Source organism: Arachis stenosperma, chromosome 10, assembly GCF_014773155.1.
Source record: "Arachis stenosperma cultivar V10309 chromosome 10, arast.V10309.gnm1.PFL2, whole genome shotgun sequence".
Lineage (NCBI taxonomy): Eukaryota > Viridiplantae > Streptophyta > Magnoliopsida > Fabales > Fabaceae > Arachis > Arachis stenosperma.
Window position 1 is genome coordinate 128,096,865 of NC_080386.1, and position 12,537 is coordinate 128,109,401.

General features: G+C 36.0%; 1 protein-coding gene and 1 non-coding gene across 2 annotated transcripts; both read left to right on the plus strand.

Moving 5' to 3' along the window:
• Positions 1-963: 963 nt before the first annotated feature.
• LOC130958084 (uncharacterized) lies at positions 964-2,302 on the plus strand. Its single transcript, XM_057884978.1, has one exon. It carries the CDS (start codon positions 1,533-1,535, stop codon positions 2,067-2,069), a length of 537 nt encoding a protein of 178 aa, XP_057740961.1. The 5' UTR covers positions 964-1,532; the 3' UTR covers positions 2,070-2,302.
• A 1,855-nt stretch (positions 2,303-4,157) lies between these two features.
• Positions 4,158-4,229, plus strand: TRNAP-AGG (transfer RNA proline (anticodon AGG)). Its single transcript has one exon. It is a non-coding gene; the product is annotated as a tRNA-Pro (tRNA).
• Positions 4,230-12,537: the final 8,308 nt, after the last annotated feature.

Consider the following 12,537-nt stretch of genomic DNA (forward strand, 5'->3'; position numbering starts at 1 on the left):
AATTTCATTTTTCAAAAATAAAAAAAATTATAATTTACTTTAATTTTCTTATGTCCCAATATTTTGAAAAAAAAAAAAACTCAATTTTTAGAATTTCCCTCAAACTTCTCCCCTATATAATTCTTTTTTGTCTTTATTAACAAGTATTCTAAAACTTATCTATAGTAGAAAATTTTAAAATTTTTTACTTCTATGAATATATCAAAAAATAAATAAAAATCAAAATTTTATATATTTACTTTTTAAAATAAAAGCTTTATGGTATATACATTAAAATAATGGCGGATCTTAAAAAAATTTTAAGAAGGTCAAATATATAATTAATTATATATTTATATAAGAGTATTTATATTTAAATTAATGTATTAATTTTTATTTTTTTTAATCATTATAAATTTATAATTATAGAAATAAATTATTAAAAAATTAAAAATTATAATTAACATAATAGCATCTAAAACTATAATAAATATATACTTTTTGTCCAAATCATTTTTTTTAATTATTAAAGATCAATAAAAAAATATAAAATGATAAACTTAAAATATAATAATTTTTTTTATTTGATATTATGATACCAATAACTATATTGTGCAACATATTAAGTAAAGATAGCGGTGATATAAAAAAAATAAAATATTAAACTTATTTTAATAAATCTTATATATATAGTTTATCTATTTTATAATTTAGTTAAAAAATAAATTTGTTTTATAAAAAAAAAGTACAAAAGACCTAATTAAAAATTTCACAAAATTATATGAACTAACAAAATAATTAAATCTATTATTTTATTTTATTTTACTTATGGGATTTATCCTATAATATTTGATAGGTCAAAATGGTTATTTGTTGGTAACAGAGGAATGGTGTTGAGAAGTGAAAAATGAGGTGGGTTAACGAAATTCCATTGAAGAGGTACCCACCATAGACAGAAATAAAAATCTGATGAGAGAAGACAGAACCCATACACCCAATTTTCTCTCATTGGAGCTGATAGCGGTTTTCCCCCCCACAATTGTAGGAAGCACCACCCAACACAACTCCGATCCCTCTTAATCTTTTCCTAAAATTGGTTTCCGCCACCGCAGCACTCGCTTTCCACTTTCTATATTACCCCTCTCTCTCTTCCAACTTCCACACCAATAGCACACTTAATTCTTTTACTCCTCCTCTTCCCTTTTCTTACCCCTCCTCCTCCCCGGAGGTTTTCTGCAATGGCAGAAACCGTTGCTAACATTTGATATTAATCTGGGTGTGGGTCTTTTCCTCGGCCTTCTCACTCTTCCTCGATTACTCAAGAATTGAGGATCCACACCCTGATCAAAAACACACAAAAAAAACCCCCCAAAAAAAAAAAGAAAGAAAGAAAGAAAAGAAAAGAAAGTCTCCATTTTAAAAAGGGTTGTATCCACAAGATCAGTCATTTCGAGAAAGTTACCCTCGCCGCTGGAAACCCACGTTAGAATCCATTCATTTCGCGACAAAGTTTCGATCTTGAAACACAAACCTCCATTATCACCATCATCACGATGTCGAACATGAAGATCGTGCTTCGTTCCCCGCCTTCGATAAACCGCCGGCAGCCGCTGCTTCGGCGAGACAGTTCGTCGTCGAGAAGCTCGGTGGTGGGGGAGGTGGTCGGCGGCACCGCGGCGGAGTGCGTGGCGGTTTGCTGCTGCTTCCCCTGCGGCGTGGCATTCAACGTCCTCCTACTTGCCCTTTACAAGGTACCATTCGGGCTGTGCCGCCGCATGATACGGGGGATACGTCGCCGGAATCTGGCGAAGGGGCGTCTGCCTCTACCGGCGGCGAGGCGCAGAATCCAGTGCAAGTGCGGGTGCTGCGACGCGAGCAGACTCAGAATCGTTGAACCAATGTGCGCCAACGATGATTTCGACGTGAAAGCGGTGCAATACTCTTCGTTTGTTCAACCTGATAAGGAAGTCATTGATTTGGAGAATGAGATGTGGGATAGGTTCTATGGAACCGGTTTTTGGAGGAGCTCTTCTCGCAGGGATTCCTCTAGCAATGTTCTTACCACTTTTCAACCTCAATATGTTCGTTGAAATTTCAAAAAGTATGCATCTTTGTCCAACAATGGAGTTTTAAAAAAAAAAAACATACTTTTGATGATGCAGGTGTTTAAAGACGTGGTCTTTTCTCTTTTCTTCTTCTTGTTATTTTCTCTTTTTTTTATTTTTTAATTTTTTTAATCTTTTTAGGGGGGAGGGGGGAGATTGGGGTATGATCATGGTCATGGATGATAAATTTGTTTGTTTTGGATTTTGGCATTTTGAGAAATGAGAAGAATTATGTTAAAATGGATCATCTTTAGTTCTTCACTTCTTTGTTATTTATTTTTTTGTGTGTTATTTATTAATTGGTTCTTGGTTTTTCCAATGAGGTATGGTACGAGTAATATTGAAAGGAAGGAACTTTGTTGTTGGGATCAGGGTTTCAGGTTTGTGTGACAGCAAAAGGGTTTTGATTTGTTTTGTGTGAAATCTGGAAACAAAAAAAAGTATTGACCCAACTAGTACTAATAATTAATGAACTCTTGATTTGACTAATAATAAAGTACTTCTGTAATTTTGTGTTCGGGAATTGAATCTCTTTCTGCCATTAATCCTTTCCTTTCAAAAGAGAAGGGGCAGTTAACTGATTGAAGAATCAAGACCCATAATTTAATGAACTCCTTAACTTGAACAAGAGTAAAGTCGTTTTTTTTAATCTTAACAGAATAGATGATATTAGAGGAATGTGTAAAACATTGGGTTAAAATTAAATTCTATTATTAAACTAAAAATATTTTAAAGATAACAAATAGTCTAAAATAAGCTAAAATTGTTTTATTTTTTAATTATAATTAAAATAATTGAATAACAGTAAATATATAAAATTATAAATAATAAATTAAAAATGATAACTTTAAGTTGATGTCTCCATGACATTACCGATTAAATTAAATGAGTCATGTTAACAATTATTTTAAAAATACTAATTAAAATGCTAGACTCTATAGTGATTACCATTGTGGTAGTTATAATAATTCTACAACCTTGATAATACTTACTTAAAAAGAATTTCAAAAATTAAAAAAAATATTTTTATATTTCAATAATATTTTTTTATTTGTCAAATTTCAAAATATTGTTCTTGTATTAGTAAATTCCTTGATATATAACTTACTTTAGATAAAGTTAAACTTGTTATCTTCAATGGACGAAAAAAAAAAACATAACTTTGTGAAAATGTATAGAAAAGAAATTGTAATTGAAAATATAATACCATTTTATAACATAAAAGTGACTGTTATTTTTTATAATTGAAAAATATTTATAAAAAATGCAAATTAAAATATAGGTTTTTAAGGACATTCTTAACTAAATGAATAAAGAGATGGATATTGTAGGTTGGAGATATGATGAGTATCCCATGTTGATAAATTTATGGGTCACAATCAAAGAGAACAGGGTCCAGGTGATTCAGAAATGAAGAGCCACCAATAGAAAGGGTGGGCCGGGCGTGCAAAATGTCCACGTTAGAAGCACTTACCCCTCCCTACCATTCTCAAATAATGGGTCCTCTTCACCTTGTCTCACAACATGGAAACCATACCATGTTGCTCCTTGTACCATTTCCATCTTCACAATCCGGTCCCTCTTGTACTTCTCCACCCTCTCAATTACCCAATTATATTCTCATACACAATCTTTCAACAACTGCCCAGCTACCCATCTACCTAATAAATATGCAAACCTATCTAGCTAATATTTTTTAATTTAAAATTTCAAAAAATTAGTTGTTTACTTGATATATATAGGAATTTTACAAACTTGGCTCATGCTATCTTTGTTATTGCTTCTACTATTTTACCATATTGATACGATATCCCTTGAAATTGGAATAGTACTAATTAAACATGTATTAATATCATGTATGTAGTACTAGTACTACTCACTAGTCAGCAGGGCCTAGGGATAGTAGTAATTGAAGGATATCTGGCGGGTACAACTCCATAATAATGTAGTGAGCTACAAAAGTACAGTGGTCCACACAGTACACCATAGCGTCCCTGAAAAGGGTTAAACTACTGACTTTGGTCTGTGTTTAACAACTTTAATTATAAAATTAACAAGACCATAATCAAAGAAGGGCATTTGGTCTAGTGGTATGATTCTCGCTTAGGGTGCGAGAGGTCCCGAGTTCAATTCTCGGAATGCCCCTTTTTTTATACTTTTCATTCATTTAAAATAAATAATAATAATAATAGAAGAATATTTTGTACGGCATTTGATGTTGCTTTCGCTAGACGAGACGTGCGGACTCTCATGGTCGATGGGACACAATGTTTAAAAAAAAATAGTAAGATAGTGATATCACTTCAATGAAATTATGATAAGTTAGTAGTAAAAATAAATTTAATAGTGACCTTGACATTTAAGGGAGACATATGGTGGTTGATCGAGTTAACTAAAAAAAGTTATTATGTCAAGGAGCTATGTTGGTACTTATGTGATTGTATTAATGATAATATTGTATTCCACTAATATACAATTCATTATAAATTATCATGCAAGCGAAACAATTTATTTATACTCCAAAATCTAACCACTAGTATAATGATCTGGCCATTTGAAAATGTATTGGGTTACCGAGCTGTTTTCAACCATGATTAGAAGTTAGAACGTTAAAGCAAGGAAATGCTACGCTTGGTATTTGTGACAATTGATTGACTAATGTAACTAATTTGGGTTGTTCGAGTGGTCAGCTCACTCGTCCGTTTAAATAAGTGTTGGGGGTTCGAATTTTATTTTGTGTATGCAATAATTTATTAGCCAGCGATAGACCTTTAAATGAAGTTCAGATCTGCGACAGATTAGTCATTAACCTATCAGATTGGAGGATACCATAAGTTTTATCACTTTATGTAATCTGGAGCATTAATAAAAGAAAAAGTGTAGACTTTTTAACTATTGAAGATACAAAGGATTTTGATTTAGTGAAGTATATGTAAAATGGGATGATTAATTACTTGTCAAGATAAATTATTTATGGCGAATTTTATGATATTTGTAATTTGGTATTTAATTTTTGTTTAATTTATTTTTTATGATAAATTTTAAATATTTAATAATTATTTAATTTTATATTTTTAAAATTAAATATTTGACTTTAGGTTTCTAATATCATTGGCTCATGCAGTAACAATAAGCATTACTAAACCATGATATGAAGTGGCACAAATTAAAGTTATGATCGTCAAAGATGTTTTCATTAGATTGTGGATTAAATTAAATATCTTGTAATTATATATTTTATGTGAAAGAAAATCTCTAGTCTATGATGTATGGACACGGAACACGACACGACACGGAAGACGTCGACACGCGAAATTTAAAATCTTACATGACACGGAAACACGCATACATATAAAATATCGGAAAAGCTCTGCATACAAGCCATTAGGGCTTGTATGCTTTACAAGTTTATTAAATAATAAATTTAAAATACTCGCTCCTCCAGCTACGTTGATCACACGCGCTATATAATATGCCGCGTATATCTAACTTCCAATTTAAATATTTGTTTCCTTTTCGTTTTCGTATTTTGAGATTTGGTTGTTCTTCTTCTCGCGCGTTTTCGCTCATTCTTCTCCATCGATCTTTTCCTCTTCTTTTCTCACTGGTATGTTCGTTTACGTTCTGTTTTTCTCTCTCTGCAAGTCGGCTTCGTTTCTCTGTTGATTGTTGTTTTCTGAAATCAAAGTTCGAACTCGTTTTGAGATAATGGATCCTTCAAGCTAGATTCTGCGCTGAATCCAGGCGATGTGGATTATGAATTGAATCTAACGAACGAAGTTTTTGATTTACAATAATTTGTATAGCATTGTGTTGTTTAAAAATTGCTGAACATTGTTTAATTATCTGGAATTTATAGCAGACGCTCGGGTGTAGATCAATCTTCTTGGGTGTATTTTAGCTATTAGGTGTGTATATACACTTTACTGGTTTTTTGTTATTTTAATTGAGTTGTTTGTTCAGTTGTATTTATGTATTATATCAGACATGATTGTGTGTGTTTTTAGTTTTTGAGATGGTGTATTCTGCAGTATGTGTATTCACAGTTTATGGCTTTAAAGGTCATTCTGTAGTTGAGTTGTTTCGGTTCGGGTGTATCATATAAGACATGATTGGGTGTATTTTGTATCATATCTATGGGTGTATTCACAGTTCTGACACGGTTTATTGTGCAGCCTCTCTGTTGATGATGAGCTTGTTCCGAAGGTCGGAATGACCTTTAGGACCTTGAAGATGCCGGAAAATTTTACAGGAACTACGCCAAGGCTGCAGGTTTCTCTACAAGAGTTTCGGTGCACAAATAGGAAGGGAAACGAGATTAGAATCAACTGATTACATGTAGCAGAGGGAAAATGGAAATCTAAAATATCTCCAACCGAGAAGACCAATCGACAGCCGGTTTAAACTGTCCTGCAAGAATTTATATACACACATTGAAGGATGTCGGTGCTTGGATCATTTCAAAGGTTGTGCTGGATCATTCACACCCTGCTGTCCAAGCAGCAGAGATGCTCAAACAGCACAGGGAACTAAGCATGTCCATTCGTCGTACGATAGAGATAACGACGAGGCCGGTATCAGACCAAGCAAAACCTACCAATCATTTGTTGCGGCTGCGGGGGTCACCGCGAGTTAAATTTCATCGAAAAGGACGTGAGAATTACATTACCAGGGAAGTGCGGAATGTTTCCGAACAAGAAGATGCAAAGGAATTCGGGAAATATTTGTTAAGGATGAAAGAGAAGAATCCGAATTTCTTTTTCGAGCTCCAACTCGAGGAGGATCAATCGATTAAGCTGGCCTTTTGGGCCGACGCAAGAAGCAGAGCGGCCTGTGAGTATTTCGGAGACGTCATCATTCATTCGACACCACTACAATACAAACAGGTAACAAACTGTCCCTTTTTATGATGCTAAATTAATTTATTTTTACTAATCCGCAGCAGAGGTGTATATTGGCCGTGTCATTGGTGTATTCTAAGTATTTGTTGGGGTGTACCTAATGATTTTGCATTCTGGACCATGGCACTTCGTTTCAGGTATAATTTGGTCTGTGGTTCTTTTGTCGGGTGAATCACCACGGCCATCACACTTCTCGGATGCTCTGATGAAGAAAGAAGAAATTGAATCATTCAAATGGTTATTCAATGCTGGCTTCGTTGCATGGGAGGAAACGCTCCGAAAGGGTTTTCCACCGATCAACACTTCTCGGATGCTCTTTGATGAAGAACGAAGAAATTGAATCATTCAAATGGTTATTTCAATGCTGGCTTCGTTGCATGGGAGGAAACGCTCCGAAAGGGTTTCTCACCGATCAGTGCGCATCAATGAAAAGGGCTTTAGAGGCCTGTATGCCAACAACAGTTCACCGCTGGTGTATTTGGCACATCATGAAGAAGATTCCAAGCAAATTAAACGACACACTCGGATGCTCTTTGATGAAGAACGAAGAAATTGAATCATTCAAATGGTTATTTCAATGCTGGCTTCGTTGCATGGGAGGAAACGCTCCGAAAGGGTTTTTCTCACCGATCATTGCGCATCATGAAAAGGGCTTTAGAGGCCTGTATGCCAACAACAGTTCACCGCTGGTGTATTTGGCACATCATGAAGAAGATTCCAAGCAAATTAAACGGGTACAAGGCACACGCCGATGTCGAACAACAAATGAGCCATTTGTTTGGAACTCTCACAGCAAAGACTCATTCGATAGGAATTGGAACGATTTTCTGGTGAATTTTGGTCTTGCGGACAACAAGTGGCTCTCAGGTAATGTGTTTTTAAATTCTGCAGCAGAGGTGTAAATTGTACTGTCTCTCGGTGTATTTTACAGTGTGTGTTTGGGTGTATTATGCAGATCTGTACGAAGACCGTCACATATGGGTTCCTATCTATCTGGACCACCACTTCTGGGCAGGGATGAGAAGCACACAAGGAGCGAGAGCATGCATTCATTTTTAACAAGTACATCACCGTAACAGCTCGCTCATTCAGTTCGTCAAACAGTACGATAATTGCCTCGGAAGCAGGGAGCAAGCAGAGAGAGAATCAGATGCTGCAGATTTTCATACGGTCATACCATGTGCAACCAAATCCCCCATCGAAACTCAGTTTCAAGATGCGTACACCCAAGCAAAGTTTAGGGAAGTCCAAGCCCAATTCAGAGGAAAGGCGAATTGCATCACCAGATTAAAGAATTCTGCTCTAGGCTATTCAGTATACGATCGGAGAACAAGTTTCCAGCTCAATATTGGACAAGTTCGCGGTTACCTACGACTCAGTTGCAGCCGAGGTAAAATGCCAATGTTATTATTCGAGTCGAGGGATACTGTGCCGTCACGCACTAAGCGTGTTAAGCTTCGAACAAGTAAGCCAGTGTCCCCTAGGTACATACTGGAACGATGGCAAGAAGGTAAAGAGCGACACACACATCAAGAGCAGCCACGACGAGCCACTAATTGAGCCAAGAAGCAAGAGGTTCGACCACTTATCCCTTCGCAAAATATTTGCGAATTTGCCTCCGAATCAGAGGAGCTGACTGCAATTCTGCACCGTGCGTACGACAACATCATGGCCGAGATGGAAGCAGTAAAAGCCAAAAGGAAGGGGACATCTTTCTTTATCCCACGAAGACGCCAACTTGGAATCCGTTAACGAGCTTCAAAGCCCGCCAGGATTCGAACAAGAGGACGTCCAAAAAACAGCTAGGTTCAAAGCTGGAGAAACATTGCAAATGCCACAAAGAAGAAGAAGACAAAAGTTTTAAGCGAGGTAAATGTGATGTTCTTTAAATCTGTGGCGATTGAGTTTATTTTTCTAGTTAATTGTTTAGCTAATGCGTGAGTGTTATATTCAGATAAACCTGTTTGATGCTGCATCAGCGGTGCATTCAAGTAGCAGCCAATACCAGGGACAAGTTATAAATTATCAGTTCAGGGTACCAGCAGCAGGGGATAACTCTTTGGGTGTATAGTTATAGGGAGTATGGGTGTAAAATCCCTGTACCTTTGGTGTATTTTGTTAATAGACAATTTACATAGACACATATATAGATACATATAGAACAAAAAGCTGTAAAAATTCACAGGTTATGGGCGTATTTTTCAGTTGATGTTTTTTTTTTTCATATTTTAGTAGTTGTAATTCATTCATTTTGAATACTGCACAGACAGTTGGGTGTATTATTACTCAACCTCGGTTATTATTAGTAGCGTTGTGTGGTTTTAACCAATTTTATACATTGTATGCCTTAAATGCATGGCAAACATTTACATCATTTGTTCAATTTACAAACTACCCATTTCTATATCCTCAGAATTCTGACAGAACGACTCAATAATACGAGGATGGCTTCGACAGCCTTATAGCACTATCTCTCTAATTGCCTGATCTCTCTGTCTATTCAACTCACTAAATAGTATCCGGGAAGCATATTCCACTCTGTAGTGGTCTCCTCCTACAATTAAAAAGTATGTTATGTTTAAACAGAAATATTAATTCAGTAAAGTAATACAGAGTTATATACTTCTAAAGACAGTTACCTGTGTCCAGTTATCCCATTCATACTTCCCCTTTTTAATGTTTTCCGGCTCTATTAACTCAAGCCACTTCATTACGTAAATAGCGCAGTCATAGCTGAAAACGAAAGAAAATAATTACAAATCTCATTTAGGAAAGTTTAAGGTTCAGAGTCACAAATCTATACCTTGTTTTTTGGCCTGAAATTTTAAACATATGGGGCTTTAATTTCCTTCTCCTTTTCGCCTTTCTCGAGAGGTTTCCCGCCGGCATATGCTATCAATCTCGAAATACTATCCCTTAAATACCAAAACAAGTCAGTAATACACCCGAGTCAATTGACAAGACACCCAACTTAATATGGAATATACACCCAATTGAATATGAAATATACACCCAATTGAATATAGAATATACACCCAACTCAACTTTCAAAACAGACGTATCTATTAAAGTAAAGAAGACAGAGGGAACTTACAGTGAATTTATTAATGTCTTTTCTCTCATGGCTTGGAGCTTTTTTGTGCAGGGGTCAAGTATTGACATTTCCGCATTCTTGTATTTATCAGCCAACCACCAATGTCCCGAGTGGCAAACAGGAGCAAAATCTGAAAGATTGCCACATTTCAACAGTCTGTTATTTACTTGGCATATAAGTAAATAAGCGTACTAACAAATTTACGAAACAAAAACTTACATATGGATGCGAACTTAATTTTTTCCTATCTATGAAGGGGATGAAATTGGGGTAGGCTTCCACCCTGAATTCTCTGTTCGTTTTCGGAGATATGAATTCCCCCTTTGGTGATCAGAAAGTGCCATGCTCTGCAAGAATTGCAATACAAGAAATGAAAACATGAACATAAACAACTTCACCAATCTAAGCTAAAAAAATACACCCAACCAATGCATAAAATACCCAAAGTTCGTAGAAGTAACACTTACCACAATATCTGACAGTATATTTGTGCATGAAACCTTTTTCCTTTTTCTGGTTTAGGATGAGGCAGATGGGATACAACCTAGAAATCAATTTTAAATTAATAACCATTGCAGTTGACTTTGGTGTAAAAACATTAATGTTAGTCTAAAATTACCTGACATTCTATATCACTGTTGCCTGGAGGATGCAAGGTGCGTTCTCATCAAAATGTACTCTCCTTGGCAGTCACAGTGCATATCTCCTCAACAGTTAGTATCGCCCTTGCATCCTCCTTCAGTCTCGTCCCCCAGATGTAGCACTTTTCTTTCATATCATCCGAATTTGATTTTGTTCCCCCCGGTGTTTCAAACTTAGCAGAACTTTCTCCCCCAGTCTCCCTCCGAATTTGCGGACTTTCGTCTTTCCCTTTGCTAACTTTTGGACCAAACTGTCCAATTGTTCCAGTATAGTTGCAGTTTCTGGAGATTTTTCCCTTTCTGTCTCCTGCGTCGACGCCTCCTAGCTTGAATCTGTCAACCCGAGGCTGAATGATGCATCGGCAGATCTGTTTTAGGAACATAGCTTGCTGTCCGTGCCATCATCAACAGGCAGCAGCGTCCTCGGCGTCTGGATGACTGCATCAGTATGTATAAGAATGAGAGTAAGAATAAGAATATACGGATGACAAGCAAGGATTGATTCTAGTCTAATTAACTTACATTTTTGTTGGAGCTGGGGGAAGCTTGGGTGTTGTTTCTTGATGTGTTTGGGGGTTTCAGGAGTGCTGCACAGTGCACAAAATCGATCAGGAAGAGTACACCCAAACTCTTAGCAAATATACACCCAAACATTAAGCAAATATACACCCAATACTATTTTCTTACGTTTCTCTAGCCCCTTCAATCTGTAGCATAGGGGTTGGTTCGGAATCTGCGTAGTGGTTGTTTGCTGGGATGGCGGCACAAAAAATTGATCGGGACTCTAAACAAGAATAAAATGAAAGGTTAACAACATATTTGAAAATATTAAGGTTATAAGGTTGAAATATTCTTGCATGTCTCACATTGCAAGCGCTTCCGACGGCGTTGTTCCCTAACAACCATCATATTCGAATCGTCCGGAGTCAACCTAAAATACACGCAAAGAAGGTCAACAAATACACCCGACAATTCAAAAAGAAGACAGGCTTTGTTTTTTGAGAACTTACATAGTTGCAGTTTTTGCTTTTTTTTGCTGCCTTTTTTTTCTTGAATAAAATAAAGGGCTTTTTTTTCTAAAAAAAATATATACAGAATTAGAAGTAGAAGTTATTAGAAGAAGAAAAGTAACGGTTATTTGAAAGAGAAATTACATGCTCTGAGACGGCAGGGTTACACTACTCTGTTCTGTGCGTCTTTGAGAGGAAGTCATCACTTCCCAAGTTGACAGCCGGTAGTCTAAACAGATTTCATGTTATTCAAACAAATATACATCCAACTTAGTGAACAAGATACACCCAACTTGATGCACAGAATACACCCATATTGTTTCACAGAATACATAACAAGATTTTATTAAATAATAAAGCTTCTTACATAATAAAGCTTCTTACGTTTCAGAGACACATAGCGATCTTCTGTCGATCCCAGGTCAGGCTGGTTGTCCCTGCGAAACAAGATACAATTATTAGCAAACAAAAGACACCAAAATCTCAAATACACAGCACAGCAAGACATACCCTCTGCAGCAGATTTCAAACGTTTTCCCCTAGCCATTCTCGAGTTCGTCACTCGATATTTCATATGTCTCACTACATTCATAAAATAAGACGTTAACAAAAATAATTACGATGATACCATAGTATAGCTTACGAGGTACTGTACCCGTCAAAGTATTGATCTTCTTCAGGAGGTGAATCCTCCACAACTACTTTTTCTTTTTTGTGGTGTTCTGGGTGAAAAAAAACAGTACCAATCAGAAATAAAAATTAATTTATCACAGAATTTTATCCAAAGAGTGCTTACTCTTTTGGAGT

What these genes read in the sequence shown, in the direction of transcription:
- LOC130958084 (XM_057884978.1), top strand. Translation starts at nt 1,533, where the DNA reads ATGTCGAACATGAAGATCGTGCTTCGTTCCCCGCCTTCGATAAACCGC.